The sequence below is a fragment of the Phodopus roborovskii genome, unplaced genomic scaffold, assembly GCF_943737965.1.
Source record: "Phodopus roborovskii unplaced genomic scaffold, PHOROB, whole genome shotgun sequence".
Lineage (NCBI taxonomy): Eukaryota > Metazoa > Chordata > Mammalia > Rodentia > Cricetidae > Phodopus > Phodopus roborovskii.
The window spans coordinates 6,073,664-6,092,676 of record NW_026126514.1 but is presented as its reverse complement, the minus strand read 5'-3'; the positions used below and the strand labels follow the sequence as shown (position 1 = coordinate 6,092,676).

The 19,013-nt window shown below is 41.0% G+C and overlaps 1 protein-coding gene across 1 annotated transcript in view; it reads right to left on the bottom strand.

Moving 5' to 3' along the window:
- The window catches only part of Brms1l (BRMS1 like transcriptional repressor), a 35,779-nt gene extending 21,660 nt beyond the window's left edge, over positions 1-14,119 (bottom strand). Inside the window, exons 1-4 of the mRNA XM_051195878.1 lie at positions 13,818-14,119; positions 9,365-9,455; positions 2,259-2,386; positions 1,474-1,553 (exon numbers count right to left, since the gene is read on the bottom strand). Coding sequence (XP_051051835.1) covers positions 1,474-1,553; positions 2,259-2,386; positions 9,365-9,455; positions 13,818-13,959 — 441 coding nt within the window. The 5' untranslated portion in view covers positions 13,960-14,119. The remainder of the gene's footprint in view (positions 1-1,473; positions 1,554-2,258; positions 2,387-9,364; positions 9,456-13,817) is intronic.
- Between the last annotated feature and the right edge of the window lie 4,894 nt (positions 14,120-19,013).

The following is a 19,013-nucleotide window of genomic DNA, read 5'->3' as shown; positions in this document are numbered from 1 at the left end:
TTAAGCACATACTTGGTGTACAGCAAGCAAAACACCCATACAAATAAAATAAATATTTTTAAATCATAAGCAAACATACTTAACACTTGCAGAACTATAGCTAAAGTCTTAAATATACAAATACATAAATACAAAAATATCAGTTATTCCTAACTTGTCTTATACATCCTGAAACCAAATCAAAGACAGTCCTGAAATTTGAACACTTATAAACAAAGGAATAAAACATCTAAACAAAGTATTAACAATCTTTAAGAAAGTTTTAATTATCTTTAAGAAGCAGAGGAAGAAGGAAAGATGGAAAGTTCAAGGCTAGCCTGTACTACATAGTAAGCCTCTGTCTCAAGGAAAGGGAAAAGGCAATAGTCATCTCTGTGTGGTGCATTAAAGGGACTACTCAGGAGACAGATGATGGTAAGTTTCTGGGAGCTCAAGGCCAGTTGTCTACATATCTAGTTCCAGACTAGGTATGGCAGATCTTATCTCAAAAAAAAAAAAAAAAAAAAAAAGCAACAGGACCCACTGCTTTTTACCTATCCAGACATGATAAGACATGGTATATTAAAATAAGGAGAGTTAGGCACTGGCAAGATGGTTCAGTGATTAAGAGCACTTGCTGGTCTTGCAAAAGTCCCAGGTTAGATCCCCAGCATCCAATGGTAACTCACAACCATACATAACTCTAGTTCCAGGGATCTAATGCCCTCTTCCAGCTTCTGAGGATACCAGGCACACACAGGCATACATTCAGGCAAAACACACATACACATAAAATAATAAAATCTTTTTAATTAAAATTCAGAGTCATTCTAGAACCTGTCCCCTTATTTATTATTGTCTCAGCCTTTTAAGATATCTAATCTCACAAAAAGTTATTTACAAAATTAGTATGATGTTCTTAAACACTTCTCAATATAAACAAACACGACATATAAAAAAAAAATGCACCTCTTTTTTCTTCACATAGAAAATGTTACCCAAAATGTGGAAACCAGTCTAGATAGTCAAAAATTAACTCTATAGCTCAAAGTTCTAATTGCACTGTAGCATATACATTTTTGTTCTAAGTTCTATATTGTGCTAATTATACTATAATATCAGTTGTCTGATGACATGACTGCTACCTAGTTCTCTAAAGTATCAGTCACAGGCTGTGGCCGCAGCTCAGTGGTACAGCACTTGCCTGTTGCCAACTATGGACAGGGCTCTAAGATGGTCCCCAGTACTACAACCCAAATATTTTTTAAGTAACAATTTGCAGAACTTCTAAAATTATCACAAATCATTCTTATTTTGGAGTCCTATTTCCAGTCCAGGTTCTAGCAGAACTGCACTCTTTTAAACTCACCCAAGTGATGAGCTAAAGTACCACTGCATTTCGTTTCACTTATTTTATTGACTTTTGAAGTTACTATATTCAGAAAAGACTTGGAGACATGCATTTATCTTAAAAGTTAGACAGAATGACGGTACCTCACAATGCTGGCGAGAAGCCTGGATTTCACATTCATATTTGTTCTTCACAGATTCTAAGCAGAGCTCTCTATAGATTCCTGCAACCAAGCACAATGATTCCAATTATGTTGGCACTAAAGAGTCATCAGTACTTGCTCACAGTCTGTCTGAACCATAGTTTATCAGATGACTCAGTAAGAAAGAAAAATTGGAAAAAAAAAAAAAAAGAATCAACCAAAACACATAACAAAGAAGATGAGAAAATAAGAGTTCATGAGCTAGGAAGTCACACAGCTACTTTTTGTTTTGCCTCATGCTTGCAAGAACACTCCTAAATGTTCACACAATCCTCTTCTGAGGAAAACAACCCTTAGATTCCTCCTAACAGACAATAATCAAAGCAAGAAATGGATACCTTACTCTGTCAAAACCACTGTGTCCAAACTAGTCTCTGTAGAGTTCAAAGATTCGAAAGAGGACTGCAAACTGGCAGAACAAGGCAGATCATGTTGAGAGTGCTCCCAACAGTCAGATGCCCAAGTGCTAGTCTTACAGGGAATGAGATAGCGTAATAAAATAGGCAGCAAGACCACACACATGTGCACATGCAGACATGGCAAACAGATGAAGTTAGATGTGTACACTCAATGCCAAGCCACAGGTGGCCTAGGGACACAACCAGCTGTCTGTACAGTCAAGGAGGGTGGCAGATACCTGGACCTATGCCATCTGCAACATATTCACCTAAACAATGCCACAAAATCAAAGTGTCACAAAGTGTACAAAATGTCTCACTTTCCTACCTGCCACCTTTGTGCGAATCTGCATGTTTTCTTGTAAAGTTGCCAGTGGTTCCAAATATTCTGGTGCTTTTCCAGCTATGACTTCTTGGAGTTTTGCATCCACCTGACTCAAACGTTCTTTATAAAGTCTTAACAAAGCAAAAATTTAGGCATTAATTAAAAGTTCCCATGAAGAAAATAAACTTGCCACCCCCATGCATCATTGTTTCCTAATAGTGCTTACATTCCAATAACATAACAAATGTATTGCTGCCTTGGCACCAATCAGAAAAGTCACTTACATTACATTACAGCAAATTAGATATCACGGCATGTTTGTTTTATTTTTTTAACAGAATTACTCTTTAGTCACAACAAAAAATGCAATTAAAATTCAGGCTCAGTGGCCTTATCTGTTGTCTAAAGCCACTGCAGGAGGGAAGTGTGAAGGCAGATAGGCAACACAGTGAGAACCATCTCAAAAAATAAAAGTGGGGGAAAAAAGCTTGAAATGACTATTTTGGAACTCCCAATTTTTGCTTTAATTGAACAAAACTAAATCAGTTCTAAAAGAAAAAGCTTATTTTAAACACTAAGCTTAAAAAAAGGAAATCATAGCCAGGCATTGGTGGTCCACGGGGGGGGGGGGGAATATTTCTGTGATTTGGAGGTCAGCCTGGTCTCCAGAGCAAGTTCCAGGACAGGCTCCAAAACAATACAGAGAAACCAAAAAAGAAAAAAAAAAAAAAAAAAAAAAAAAAAAAAGAAGGAAATCATTTTAATTTAATATTTTTTCTTACTTTACATATCGATCCCAATCCCTCTCCCTCCCGTTCTCCCATGCCCCCCCCATGCATTCCCCAGGGAGGGTGAGGCCTTCCATGAGGGATCTTCAAAATCAGTCATTTGGGATAGGACCTAGACCATCCCTCATCTCTAGGCTCCCAAAGTCCATTCATGCACTAGGGAGGGATACATCCTGGTTCCACTGTCAGAGTTCCCATAGAGTGCCCAGGCCTCCTAACTGAGACATGCATTCAGGGGGTCTAGGTTGGTCTTATGCTGGTTTCCCAGTTATCAGGCTGAGGTCCATGAGCTCCCTTGTTCAGTGTCAACTATCTCTGTGGGTTTCTCCAGCCTGTTCTTAACCCCTTTGCTCATCAATTCTCCTCCCTCTCTGCAACTGGATTCCAGGAGTTCGGCTGTGTTTAGTTGTGGATGTCTGCTTCTGCTTCCATCAGCTACTAGATGAAGGCTCTAGGATGACTTATAAGGTAACCATCAACATCATTATAGGGGAAGGGCATTTATGGTAGCCTCTTCACTATTGTTTAGATTGTTAGTTGTAGAACCCTGGAAACTTCCCTAGTGCCAGATTTGTCTTGAAACCTATACTGGCTCCCTCTATGATGGTATCTCTTTTCTTACTCTCCTCTATTGTTCCCCTGACTCAATCTTCCTGCTCCCTCATGTTCTCTCCCCTCCTCTTCTTCCCTTCTCTTTCTCCTAACTCCCTCTCCCCTCCCCCCATGCTCTCAATTTGTTCAGGAGATCTTGTCCCTTTCCCCTTGCCTCCTAGCTCTTCTGGCAGCGTGGATTATAGGCTGGTGATCCTTTGCTGTAAGTCTAAAATCCATATATTAGCAGATAACATGTTCCTCTTTTTGTGACTGGGTTATCTCACTCAGGATGGTTTCTTCTAGTTCCATCCATTTGCCTGTGAATTTCAAGATTCCATTGTTTTTTTTCCACTGAGTGGTATTCCAATGCATAAGTGTACCATATTTTCTTTATCCATTCTTCAATTGAGGGGTATCTAGGTTGCTTCCAGGTCCTGGCTATTACAAATATGAATATAATTGAACAGATGTCTTTGTTGCATGAATGTGCATCTTTTGAGTATATGCCTAAGAGTGGAATTACTGGATCTTATGGTAGACTGATTCCCATACTGATTTCCAAAGTGGCTGTACAAGTTTGCAGTAGAGGAGTGACCCCCTTTTTCCACATTCTCTCCAGCATAAATTGTCATTCGTGTTTTTTATTTTAGCCATTCTGACAGGAGAAAGATGGTATCTGAGTTGTTTTGATTTGCATTTCGTTGACGGCTAAGGATGTTGAGCACTTTCTTAAGGGTCTTTCAGCCATTTTAGATTCCTCTATTGAGAATTCTATTTAGTTCTGTACCCCACTTTTTTATTTGGATTGTTTGGTGTTTTGGTAACTAGCTTCTTGACTTCTTTGTATATTTTGGAGATCAGCCCTCTGTCAGATATGGGGTTGGTGAAGATCTTTTCCCAGTCTGTGGGCTGCTGTTTGTTCTTGTCGACTGTGTCCTTTGCCTTACAGGAGGTCCCATTTATTAATTGTTGATCTCAGTGTCTGCTACTGCTGTTATGTTCAGGAAGCAGTCTCCTATACCAATTCGTTCAAGGGTACCTCCCACTTTCTCTTCTAAGAGGTTCAATGTGACTGGATTTATGTTGAGGTCTTAGAACCATCTGGCCTTAAGTTTTGTGCATGGTGATAGATATGGATCTATCTACAGTCTTCTACAAGCCAGCATCCAGTTATGGCAGCAGCATTTGTTGAAGATGCTTTCTTTTTTTCCACTGTATAATTTTAGCCGCTTTGTCAAAAATCAGGTGTTCATAGGTGTGTGGGTTAATATCAGGGTTTTCAATTCAATTCCATTGGTCTACCTGTCTATTTTTGTGCCAATACCAAACTGTTTTCAAGACTATAGCTCTATCATAGAGCTCAAAGTCAGGGATGGTGATGCCTCCTGAAGTTCCTTTATTGTACAGGGTTGTTTTTCCATATGAAGTTCTTTCAAGGTCTGTGAAGTATTGTGCTGGCATTTTGATGGGGATTGCATTGACTCTGTAGATTATTTTGGGTAAGATTATCATTTTTACTATGTTGATCCTACCTATCCAAGAGCATGGGAGATTGTTCCATTTTCTGCTATCTTCTTTAATTTCTTTCTTGAAAGACTCAAAGCTTGAGATTCAAGCTCAAATTCAAAAACACACACCCTTCAACAGTAACTATATTGTTACAGAGTAAATGCTCAATCAGTTACCCATTGTCAAATATTAAAATGAATGAGGCGGCTAGAGAGATGATGGCTCAAGTCCCAGCACCCAGGTAATGGCTCACAACCATTCCTAACTCTAGGTCCAGGTGATCTGATGCCCTCTTCTGACCTCTGAGAGCACCAGGCACATAATGGGAAATGTCATCCTGTAAATATGTTTCTCTTACTGGTTAATGAATAAAGCACTGTTGGCCAATAAGAAAGCAAGATAGGCAGGAACAAGGAGGAGTAGTAAGGAGGAGTCAGCATGTAGAGACTGGGGAGAGCAGAACACCAGCCCCTCTCTCAGGTAAGATGAGACCACATGGCAGTACTTAGATTAATAGAAATGGGTTAATAATTAAGACAGAGCTAGCCAATAAGAAACTAGTAACTGGCCAACAGCATCATATCAAATACAGAGTCTCAGTATGTTAATTGGGGCTGGCATGGCGGTGGGACCAGACCGGCAGGGAAAACCTACTCAATAGGCACACATGCAGGCAAAACATATACAGAAAATGAATAAATCTAAATAAATACTTTCAGTGACTGAGAATCTGGTAGAAACCCCTATCTCTTTTGAAGGGAGTGGAAGATGTCACCTCCACACTACAGAAACTGCAGTGGCTAGGCTGGCTGCTTCATGCAGACTGCTCCAGCGCCTAGGGTGCTAGAATAGGAAGAGCAGCACAACTGTATCATTCCCTATCTCTTCTAAAGCTTTAAGGCACCCTACAGAGATACACCATGTGATGGGCTAAAAATAGGCAAGGAACTAGGAGCCAGATGAAAAAGATTTTAAATTCAATGCAAAAAATCGTTTTTTCCTGATACACAGTTCTACAAATCAATTCCTCAAGAAAGAACATTCCTGTTTTTTAATATGTGCAGAGATGACAGAAACTTGGAAGGGGAACTAGTTGGAGATCATAGTGAACCATCAAAGCAATGTGGCCAAAGGTGAACAAGATTGGATTTGGTGACTACTTACAAAGCTGTCCCACATATGAGAACTTAAATACACTTCACAAGATTAACAGGTAAATCTTAATGGACTGCATGAGAATTCTTCATTTATGGGCTACTTCTACTAAAACACAAAACCTCAAATTTGGGGCTGTGGAAATATTTCTTAAGAGTGAGTACTGACCTCTCAGAAGGCCTGAGTTAGGTTCTCAGCACACATGTCAGGTGGCTCACAACCACCTGCAGGGAATCCAATTTCTGACCTCCATGAGCACATTCATGCTCATGTGTGTATATCCATCCCCAAACATACCCTCCCGCTCACACATACACATAATTAAAAATAATTCTTTAACACACACACACACACACACACACACACACACACACACACACGCTTCCTCTTTGCAAGAATGATACTAGATAAATTCTATGCTGCCCAAATGGACTCAAACTAATTTTAATTTAAAATTAGCAATGGAAATCTTTTCTTTTTTTAAAGGGTCTTCCTATGTGACCTAGGTTTACCTGGAATGGCCAATCTACCTACCTCTACCTCTCAAGGGTTGAAATTATAAACATGATACCCAACATGCTACAATAATGTAAACTTGTACAATAAAATATTATACCATGAGATGGTGGTGGTGATGCATGCCTTTAGTCCTAGAGCTCAGAGGCAGAAGCAGGCGGATCTATAAGTTCAAGGTCAGCCTGGTCTACAAATCAAATCTCAGGACAACTATCGGCTATATAGAGAAACCCTGTCTCAGAAAGAAAAAAAAAAAATTATACCATGTGTTTCAATGCCAAAATTGCACACTTTTTATTTTTTTAATATGTTAAACTAGCAGGAAATAATACTCATATATTCATCTCTAATACCAAAGAAAGTTAAGAGAATGGCATAAACAGACTTAATACAGTAAACACATTGTCTCATTCTAGCCTGGTAATTTTACTAAATCTATTCTATGCCTTTTCAAACACACACACACACACACACACACACACACACACACACACACACACACTTACTTGGAGGTCTTCAGAGCATAATAGTGGACACTTGCAATCCCAATACTCAGGAGACGGAGGCAGAAGAATATCAACTCTGAGGCCAGGGTAGGCTAAATAGCAAAATCCAGTTGCCAACTATCTTAGTTAGGGTTCCTATTGCTATGAAAAACACCATGACCAGCTGGACATTGGTGGCGCACACCAGAACTTGGGAGGCAAAGGCAGGCGGATCTCTATGAGTTCGAGACCAGCCTGGTCTACAGAATGAGTTCCAGGACAGGTTCCAAAACTACACAGAGCCTTGAAAAACGTAAAGGAAGAAAAAAAAAAAAAAAAAAAAAAAAAAAAAAAGGAAACAAAATACCAGGACCAAAAGCAGCTTGGGGAGGAAAGGGTTTACTTCATCTTACAGCTTATGGTTCATCATCCAGGGAAGTCAGAGAAGGAACTCAAGGCACTAATCTAGAGGCAGGATCCAATGCAGATATCATGGAAGAGTGTTGCTTACTGACTTACTACTTCCCAAGACCTTATCAGCCTGCTTTCTTATATATAATAGGACCACCAAGCCAGGCATGGCACCACCTACCTACAATGGGATGGGCCCTCCCACATGAATCAATCACGAAAATGTGGTCATGGTCTCTTCACAGCAATAGAACATAGTAGACAAAGACACTCCTTAATCGTCAGTGGATTATGAAATCACTAACAGCATTGTTTTTATATATGGAGGAACACATGTACTCATTTACTTCTCTGTTGTTGGGCATCCATCAGGGCTTTCTACCCTGCTGCACTCCGCAAGTTCTCTATCACTGAACTCATCCCCAGGACCCTATCACCTTTCATCTGTTAAGAAAGCCTGATTTAGGAGCTGGTAAGATGGCTCAGCAATTAACACTGGTTGCTGTTCCAGAGATGGGAGTTTGACTCCCAACACTCAAATGACAGCTTACAATCAGATAATTCCAGCCACTGGGGATCCTATGCCCTCTTCTGGCCTCCATATGCACGTAATGTACAGACATACATGCATGCAAAACAAACACAACACACACACACACACACACACACACACACACACACACACAATTTCTCCAAAGAAAAGAGCCATTAGTGGAATGCAAATGTAACACTAGAAGCAAAAGGCCTGACTTCATTTACACTTTTTGATAAACTACAGGAACAAATAAACCTTTTTGAGCATCAGTTTCTTCACTATTAAAATGGAAGGCTTCCAACATTACAGAGTTATTACAAATACATTATGTAACACATGTGAAATAGTGCATATACATATCATTCAATGTTAAGATATAAAATTAATTTCCAAGTAGAAAACTGGAGGATAATTATTTTATTCTCAAATTTTAAAAACAGTGTCTCTGCCTAGTGGCATAGAGCTATAGACCTAGCTATACTAGAGGCTGGGTTAGAAGAAACACAAGTTCAAAGCCTGCCTGAACTACAAGGAGACCCTGTCTCAAAAGAAAAAGTAGGCCAGGCGTTGTTGGCACACGCCTTTAATCCCAGCACTTGGGAGGCAGAAGCAGGCGGATCTCTGTAAGTTCGAGGCCAGCCTGGTCTACAAAGTGAGTTCCAGGACAGGCTCCAAAGCCACAGAGAAACCGTATCTCGAAAAACCAAAAAAAGAAAGGAAAAGTAAAAAGAGGGATCTGGGACTATAGCACTTGCTTATGATGTACATGGATCCATCTTCAGCAGCAGACGGAAAAGGCTTCAGCTAATTATTTAACAAGGAATAAATAATGCAGATTAGCTCCAAATGTGCAGCAATGCAAACATTTAACTCACCAACATCCACACGCCAGTCATCTACTCCATCCCACCCCCAAAAACTTACTTGCTTCAAAACCCTGTTTAGTTAATGAGGTCTCCAGCGAGTAAACGATAATCAAACCTCCTTCAGATCAAACCAGTCTGTTCCCATAAAACACAAAAGGCAACACAGCAGAGACCACATAATTGCTCTTGTGTTAGTAAAAATGATACCACTGAGAGTCAGTGACAATGACCTTCTGAAGCTGGTACTTACTGATCTTTGAGATCTGTAAACTGTTTCTCAAGATTGGACATTTCATCTAAACACTCCATCCTTCTCCTTTCACAATCTTCATCATCCATCTCTGTTAATAAAAAGACAAAGACAGAAACATCAAAGATAAAACTTCAAGACAGGCCTAGAGGCACACACAGGCCTGAATCCCAGCACTTGGGAGGTACAGGCAGGAGGGTGAGGAGTATGAGGCTAGCTACAACTATATGCCACATAGCAAGTTGGAGGCCAGCCTGGAACACTTGAAACTATGTCTCAAAAAACAAAACAAAAAAGATAAAACTGCTTCAAATACATCCGAAGATAGTCCAAATTTTAAAAAAAAAAAAAAAAAAATGTGGCAATATGAAATTGGACATCCAAGGTTTATATTAAACCTTAAAGAAAAATAAATAATTTTTATCCAAAATAATTACCACTATAGAATTAATTTAGTAACAAATTAGTTAAAGCTCCAACAGTCTCTAGAGTCTCATGTTTATCCATTTTTCACAGACTTTAAAAGCTATGTCAATGAAGTAATTAACCCACTTTTGGTTTTACACTAATTCTTGAGAACTTAGCACCAAAAAATGACCATGCTCACAAAATATTGTTATTATTTTTAAAAACACATCTGGAATTCTTTCTTCACAACTGCAACGTTCAGCTGTGGTAACACATGACTGTAATCCCAGCACTAGAGAATTTGAGGCAGGAAATGATAAGGGTTCAAAGCCAGCCTGGGCTGAAGAAAAAAAAAAAAAATGGGAGCTGGAGCTGGAAAGCTGTCTCAAACATTAAGAGTGACTGCTACTCTTTCAGGGCCCCAAATTCTGTTCCCAATATCCATGCCATGGCTGATAACTGCCTGAAACTCCAGGTCCAGGGGATCAGATGTCCTCTTCTGGCCTCCAAACACGCCATACACATACACATACACATGATTTAAAAAGCATTTTTTTAATCTTAAAATTAAAAAAAAAGATGGAGGTTGAGAAGCCACATGGCTGATTACACCATCACATCAAAAAGCTATTAATTACTAGGCAGCATGGTGGCAAAAGACTTTAATTCCAGGACTTGAGAGGCAGAGGCAGGGAGACCTGAGTTCAAGGCCAGGTCTACATAGGGAGTTCCAGGCTAGGCAAGGAAGGCTACATAGTGAAACCTTGTCTCAACAACTATAAAAAGCAAACTAATTCCATTACATTTAGTTTAAGGAATTTTGGACTTCCACTCACCCTCTCATTGTTCCCTCTCTACAGATTACTGTCAGTCAATGAGAAAGAGCAAATGAGGAAAAAGCTAAGCCAACTTTTAAAGACAGCAACCATTAATTATTGGGTCTGTCCTACTTTCACAGCTTCTATTTTTATATCACAAATGTGCAACATATCAAAGTAACTGAGGCACAAATTGATCTGCATCTTGATCTTCATCAAATAAAGAGTCAACCTATGAGAAGGAGTCACAGCAATGTATAGTTATTTTCACATAGCAAAGAAGTATATGATGATAATGTTCTAAAGCAAACTGAAATATTTCAGCCTCCTAATACCTTCCTCTGTAGGTCTTTAAAACTTGGCCCTTTACTGGAGCGCTAACTCCAAGTAGAGCACAGGCCCAAACTGTTCAAGGCCCAGAGTTTGACAGGAAGGAGGAAGGACATGACAGGGACACATGATCACAAACATAACACACAGTACCTCAAATTTTCATAACTTCCAAATTCAGTAAAAAGGATCTGCTCAGTGCCAAGAAAAAAATGGGACATATAATATGCAAAGTGTGGCAGAATTAAAATGATCTTAAGAAAAGTAAAACTGCAAAATACATTTAAATTATTTACTTGCACTTTTAAAAACTGACTTTTAGTTCAAATTACTATTATAATCTTTATAAATTATGTTATTTTCTAGAATGTGATTGTTTTGGACATATTAAAAATCATGATAATGCAAATATTAGAAGGATAGAATTATAATACAATTAATGGAAACCTGGCTCCCATTAAAACCTAAGAACATGGGCTGGAGAGATGGCTCAGGGGATCTGGGCACATAATGTTCATGCAGAGAACCAGACTGAATATCCAATACCCACACTGGTGCCTCATAACCACTTGTAACTCCAGCTCTAGGAGAGCCAATGTCCTCTTCTGGACTCCATGGGCACTGTCACTCATATACCTGGTCCTACACACACACACACACACACACACACACACACACACACACACACAATTAAAGTCTTAAACAAACAAGGACACTTGAATATAAAAATGCTTTGCTCCTGGGCTATATCTCACCAAAAACAAAAAAACAAATCAAAAGAACATTTTTCAGATCTAAGAATTGTATTCAGAGTATAAATATGATTTATAATCCCTACTTCATGTTAAATGATTGGTTGAAGTGTCACCTATGTCCCTAGCTAGGCAGATGACTTCAGAATTATTCTTCTCATCCCAGGCGGGTTCCAATGTTACATTTCCATGTCAATTCAGACATCTTTACATATACAGACAGAATCCGCAACAGCAATGTATTCAGAACACTTTACCCTCTATCCTCAACTCCGGTATTTTATCTCTCCACTAGTATTGATGCTACCCACACCTCTCCTGTATTTGAGCTTTCCTCTTCACTCCTAAATTTGGATTCCTCAATTCTGTTTCTTACCTTCTTTGAAATCCCTCACTGCTTACAGCAGTCTTTGTCTTTTCAAGCTTGTTGGTCTCCCAACCAAACTGGTTTTCTTGTTCTCTGGCAAGCCTTGAACTCTGGCCTTTGCACCTTTTCTCACATTCCTTCTCCTATATGAACTTTCCACCTTAACTATCCCAACCCAAATGCTGCAAAACAAGGCAGTCCCACTTTCCTCAACTAAACGTGCTGACCACTCAGAAGTATTTCTTCTGTCTCTGAATCCTTATAACACTTTTTACATTCAATCAATCGTTCACTTGGCAACTTAATCAGTGGTAACTTACAAGTGTTTTTAGATGTTTTTGTTAGCTCCTTCAGAATTGTACAATGTATTCTGAACATACTCACTTCCCCTCCCCACCTCCTCCAGATCCACCCATCTACCAACTTCAAGTCCTCCACTTTTTCGTTTTTGCTAAACCATGGAGTTCCATTTGTTTTACTGGGCTATCCTTGGGTTGGAGCCTGCCCTGGCCTGTGGCTGACCCAGCAGGGGATCAGGCTGTTAAAGAAAACTGTCTCCCAGTAGCTATCAAATGCCAATAACTCCTCTGCTGTTGGTGGAACTTCATGCACACTTGCAACCCGACTCATACTGGGATTTCTTCTGGATTGAGTCTGCTCAGGTCTTGTGTATGCTGTGAGTCTGTATGTGGAATCACTCTGTTAAGTAAGGAAAACGCTGAGACTTCACCTGAGACCAGATAATATAACTGTATATTTATACCTCATGGTGAGCAATGCCCAGCACTGAGCAAAAAGTCCCCCTCATAAATATTTACTTTTGAAAGGCTGACATTACATTCTTCTGCGGTACTCTGACAAGCAAACCTAAAAAAATGGTGTGGAGTGATAACATGATAACATACTGTCGTTAACCTGTTATCAGTGCTTCCCTTATAAACATGGCCAAAAACAGGGTTAGACAAAGAAGCCATTCTCACTCTCCATCATAAAGTCAGACAGAGAAAAATCCAGAAAAATCATAAATACCACTCATTTTTGAATGACAATTATTAAAGATTTACAAAATGTATTTGTAGTGTTAATCTACCTCCCCCATCCAAAAGAAAAACCATAGAATATAAGTAAAGGAATCAGAAACAGCCCAAAGTTACAAAATTATGAACGCTAGGAGATTCTGGGAATGTCAACAATGCCCACATCGTCCAGATTAAACAAAACAAAACAAAACAAAACAAAAATGAAGATTCGAAATCATCCCTTCTTGAAAACTTTAGGGACCTACTACGAAGCAGAGAGTTCCCAAGTTAGTCTCCTCAAGAGCACCGATGGCAGTCCTAGTAACAGGATGACCTACAAGTAATGAGCCCGCCAGGGACCTAGGTAAACCTATCCTCAGCCCAGACACACGTTGACAAGGATTGCTGACACTAACAAGGCTGGGGAAGGGGACTTTTCCACGGTCTTCAACACCAGCCAGCGGCGCATTCCATTCCGCGGTCGGTAGCCCCAGGGCACTGCCAGGCGACCCTACGACAGGCCCCACCCGTGAACTTAGCCGCCTCGGGTCCCCACAGGTCAGCGCCCGCCCCGCCAAGCCAGAGCCCGTGCTGGCGGCGCCCCGCAGCGCCCGGGTGCCAGAGGCCGAGCCAGTCCCCGCCCCTTCCCTGTCTCCCCGCCCCACGCTCGCAGCAGGACGCGCCGCCCGGCGTGAGCACCGCGGCCTGTCGCGCGCCCGCGGCTGGGACCCGGCATCCCTGCCCAGCTGGGTCGCGTACCTGAGCTGTCTCCATCCTCGGAGACCGATGAGCTCTCGGTGTCCTCGTCTTCGGAGCTGCTCCCCTCGTTCTCCGCGTAGTCCACCTCCATCTCATCGTGATGATTCGTCTCCTTCTTATCCCCTCGGGAATGGACCGGCATTTTCCAGCCACGCCGCCGCTTCCCACTCCCTGCTCCCAGCCCGGCCACTGCCGCTTCAGTGAAGGGCGCGCCGAACGCCCCGAATCACCCGGCCGCCGAGCTCGCACCGAAACCCTCGGCTCCTCCCCACCCCCGGCCCGGGCCTCACAACCTAACCCGCAGGCTGTGCGCTCCGAGCTCTGCCATTGGCCAAAGCGGTCCAGGAACTGGGGGCGGGTCTTGGCTCGTAGACATACGATTGGTTGCCCGTGATTACGGAGCGGCCTTCTGGTGTATGTCGGGAATTGTAGTCCTTAGGCCTCAGAGCTTCAGGGGCTTTGGGTTTCCAAGGTCCAGCTGCCTGAATCGCTTCTGTCTTCGGACTTCAAATCCCACAAGGCAGGAAAGCTGACATACTGGAACGCAGTTTATAAACTAAACAGAAACAGATTGTGCTGATTTGGTCAGTATTTATCCTTTTCCCGCCAAATGGTTATCTGATCTCCCTAGCTACGCAAAATGTGAAAAGGTCCTTTGCCTGAAAGGGTCTTTCCTTATGTAGTCTTTGAACCTGGAGAGCTGCAAAATCGTCTCTTCTACTTTAGTAGTACATTTATTACCGCGAACAAACCATTAAATTGAAATGTATGTATAAGAAAAAAGCTTGTACTTTTTAATTTTCACAAAGAAATTTTAAACTTGAAATTTTCACAACCAAAAAATACAGAGGAGAAGGAAGTTTTAACTTGTATTTCAATCTAGCGTTTTTTGCATTTTTTTTTTTAAATGGAAGATGCCACCAGTTGATTTAATTTCAGGTTCCAATGAAAAATACATGTTTGACTTAGAGATTTCACATTTTTTTTCAAAGATAGGTACACAGACAAGTAGGATGCAGTAAGTACTATGATTACTGTAACTCATAATAGCTGGCCTCTCTATATCAGGTTGTCTTTGTAAACCGCTTATTGTGCGGGTTAAAAGAGTTGAATTTTCAGTTCGGTAGCCCTGAGGTAGAAGTCAGAATTATATCCATTTTGTAAACAAGAAAATAATCTCCAGACAAATCTTTAAACTATATTTTAAGATGGGAGTGGTGGCACTGGCCAGTAATCTCCAGTTGGGAAATAGAGAGAGGGTGGTCACAAGTTCAGAATCATCCTCGGCTTCATACCGAATTTGAAGCTAGCATTGTGTCTACCAAAGGCCCTGGGAAAAAAAAATGAAAAACTGTATTTCACCACTCATAAAGATAAGGGCAATTTACTATTGAAAGGTATTTCATAAAAGAAGCTAGAAGGGTGGCTCAGGATCTAAGAGTATATTCTACTCTCCCAGAGGACCAGAGTTTGGTTCTCCCCACCCACATTAAGCCTCACATGCACATACCCACACACAGACTCGTATATAAAGTTAAAAATAATGAAAAAAAAAAGAGAAATCTTATTTTAAAATACCTTTTCAGGGGCTGTAGAAATGATTCAGGGGTAAGAACAGCTAGAACCCTCTTCCAGAAACAGATGAAAGCAGATGCAGAAATTCACAACTAACCACTGGGCCAAGCTCCTGGAATACAGTCAAAGTGAGAGTGGGGGATCGATAATATGAACAAAGGAGTCAAGACTATGATGGGGAAACCCACAGAACCAGCTGACCCAAGCTAGTGAGAGATCACTGACTCCAGTCTGACAAATGGGGAACCTGCATTAGACTCCCTTAATATAGGTGACAATGGTGTGGCTGGGACAACATATGAGGCCATTGGCAGTGGGTCCAAGATCTAACAGTAATGCGCAAACTGACTTGGTGGAGCCCATTCTATATGGAGAGATACCTTGCTCAGCCTAGACACAGGGGTGGGGTGGGGTAGAGAGGTACCTTGGTCCAGCCTCAAGGAGATGCTAGGACAGGCTTAGTAGACTTCCTAGAGAAGGACTTACCTTTTCCAAGGAGCAGATGAGAGATGTGGGGTGGGGGTGGGGGGAAGCAGGAGGAGAAGAGGGAGGGAAACTGGGATTGGAAGGTAAAAAATAAAATAAATAAAAAATTTAAAAAAATAATCCCGCAATAATTAAATAAATAAATGGCTCATACTCAGAAAGAAAGAATGAAAGAAAAGAAAAAGAGCACTTGTTCTTACAGAGGACCTGAGTTCAATTCCCAGGACCTACACAATGGTTCACAACCATCTCCAACTCCAGTTTCAAAGGAGCCAACACCTTCTTCTGTCCTCTGTGGGCACCATGCATGCATGTGGTTCATATACATACATGAAGGCAAAACACCAATGTTGTGGAATATTATTTCTACGGAATATTTGTTTAATGATGCAAAGATGTGTTGCTTTCTTTTATGTTGCATTAGCTTAACTCTGTAAAGCTGTGTTACTTTTCCTGCCTAAAGCACCTGACTGGTGTAATAAAGAGCTGAATGGCCAATATCAGGTGGAGCTGGGAGAGAATAAATAGGAGAAATCTAGGCATGAAAAGAGTGAGAGGAGAAAAGGAGAAGAGGAGGGTACCAGGGGCTAGCCAGCCATGGAGTAAGAAGGAAAGAAAGACATATGGAATAAAGAAAGGTAAAAAATCCCACAGGAAAAATATTTAAAGCGAAATGGAATAATTTAAGTTAAAAAAAAACTGGCTAGAAACAAGCCAAGCTAAGGCCAGGCATTTATAACTAAGAATAAGTCTCTGTGTATTTACTTGGGAGCTGGGTGAAGAGTGCCAAAAAAAGAAAGAAAGAAAAACTACACACTAAGACACATATAATTATTAAATCTGAAATAAATGTTTCAGAACATTCTTTTCATGGAACACAATGCATCACACAGCATTTCTTTCTCACGAATGAGTTCTAAAAGCATTTGACCAAATGTGAAAGTTGGATTTGTAATGTAATGACAAAAAACATTTCAATAGCTGTCCATTTCCTGCACAGTAAAATCTGGAGACTTCTATTACTTTGTGTCAATCAATCCCGTCTAGCTCTTCTAGATAAAATCTACAGAAAAGCTCTTTTTATGGTTGCTAAGGGCACAGACGATTCCCCTTCCATTTCTTTGCACACTGAATTCTCTCTCCAAGCCCCTCCCTTCTTTTATTTTTTCAAAGCCCTTTTGTTGACAATTCACATCATCACCAACTTCTCCACCATTTCAGATGTCCTTGTGCTCCACCAGGGTACCGTTCTGCTCTGTACTTGGCAACACTGTCTCTTTTTTTCCCCCTACCAGCCTATATTCAGCCAGGGTGAGTCACCTAAAGGATTGAGTTCCTTGGGAACAAGGGTTGTTTTAGTCAAGTACGAAAATACAAGGTCAAGCAGTAGACACTGAAAAGGAGGAAAGTTTATGTGTGTAGGCAGCTACTATGTTACAACCATGCAGTTTTTAGGATCCAAGAATATTGGCCTAAAATATTAGGCCTTTCAATTTTCGAGAGAAACTGAAGTTGAGATTTCTGTATGGAATGTCAAGATATAAACACCTCCTCAAATGAAGTTTTGTTATGAGCATATTTATTGAGATAGAGGCTTGCTGACCTTGAACTCATAGCATTGTGTCATCTCCTGGGAGCTGGGTTTACTGATGTGTTACACCCCCCTGGCCTTGAATTCTGCTTCTTAAATGCAGATTAAATAAAAACAGCCCTGGACAGAAGTCACGGGCTCCAGTTAATCTTTGCTATATCAGTAACCAGAAGAATGTGTGCTAAACAGTGCTGAGATTTCTGGTTACTACAAATGCCTGCTTTAAATAAGTCAATTCATTTAGTCTCTATAACAAATCTGAGGTAGGTGATGGTGGTGCATGCCTTTAATCCCAGCATTCTGGGAGGCAGAGGCAGGCAGATCTCTGTGAGTTCGAGCCAGCCTAGTCTAGTTCCAGGACAGCCTCCAAAGCCACAAGGAAACACTGTCCCAGAAAAAAAAATCTGAGAGATAATTTTACAGATGAGGAAACTGAGGCACAGTGTAATTAGATCACGTCACCAAGGTCATAGAGGCAATAAATAACAGATCTCAGATTGAGCTAAGTAGTGGGACATCAGGGCATGCATATATCCTTGGCATACAGTGGTCCTCAAGTGAGTGCCCCCTGCTTCTGCTGTTCAAAGATAAGCAGAAGGGCCACATATGATGGCTTACTCCTGTAATCCTGGCAACTCCAGAGACTGAGGCAAGAAATTTGCCACAAGTTCAAGGCCAGCCTCATACAGAAGGAAGTTAGAGCACAAGAGGCATGGATTCAAGCTCTGTTTCTCTAATATCCCATGGATAACTTGGAAAAACATGGAATTTCTTATCTTATCTCTAAATTCCTTTCAGAGTCTAAAATTCTTGCCATAGTCTGGGTAGATAGCTCAGTGGAGAAAGTACTTGCTGTGAGAACATAAGGACTGGAGTTCGGATATCCAGAATCCAAGTAAAAACCAGGCAAGCACAGTGGCCTGCTTGAAATCCCAAAGCTAAGGAAGCAGGGACAGGGAATCCCAGGCTGCATAGACCAGCTGGATCAGTGAGCCCTAGGTTCAGGAGAGAGACCCTTTCTCAATGTCTATAGAAGTGTGCAATTGAGGAGGGCACTCAACATGAACCTCTGGTCTCCATATGCACCTGCAGATACATGTAAACATGCATACCTGTCCTGACTGGTCTTGAGTCAATTTGTCACACAAATTGGAGTTATCTGAAAGGAGGGAATCTCATTAGAGAAAATGCCTCCATAAGATTCAGCTATAGGCAGACAAGCCTACAGGACATTTTGTTAAGTAGTGATTGGTGGGGAAGAGTCCAGACTATTGTGGGTGGCCCTGAGTTCTATACGAAAGCAAGCTGAGCAAACCAGGGAAAGCAAGCAAGTAAGCAGCACCCCTCCATGGCCTCTGCCTTGAGTTCTGTCCTGACTTCCTTCAATAATGAACAGTGATGTGGAAGTGTAAGCCAGTAAATCCTTTCTTCACCAACTTGCTCTTTGATCATGGTGTTTCATCACAATAAAAAACCTAAGATGATACCATACACACTACACAAAAGAAGTTTAATTTTTTTCTAATTCCAATGTAAGGCAGAAA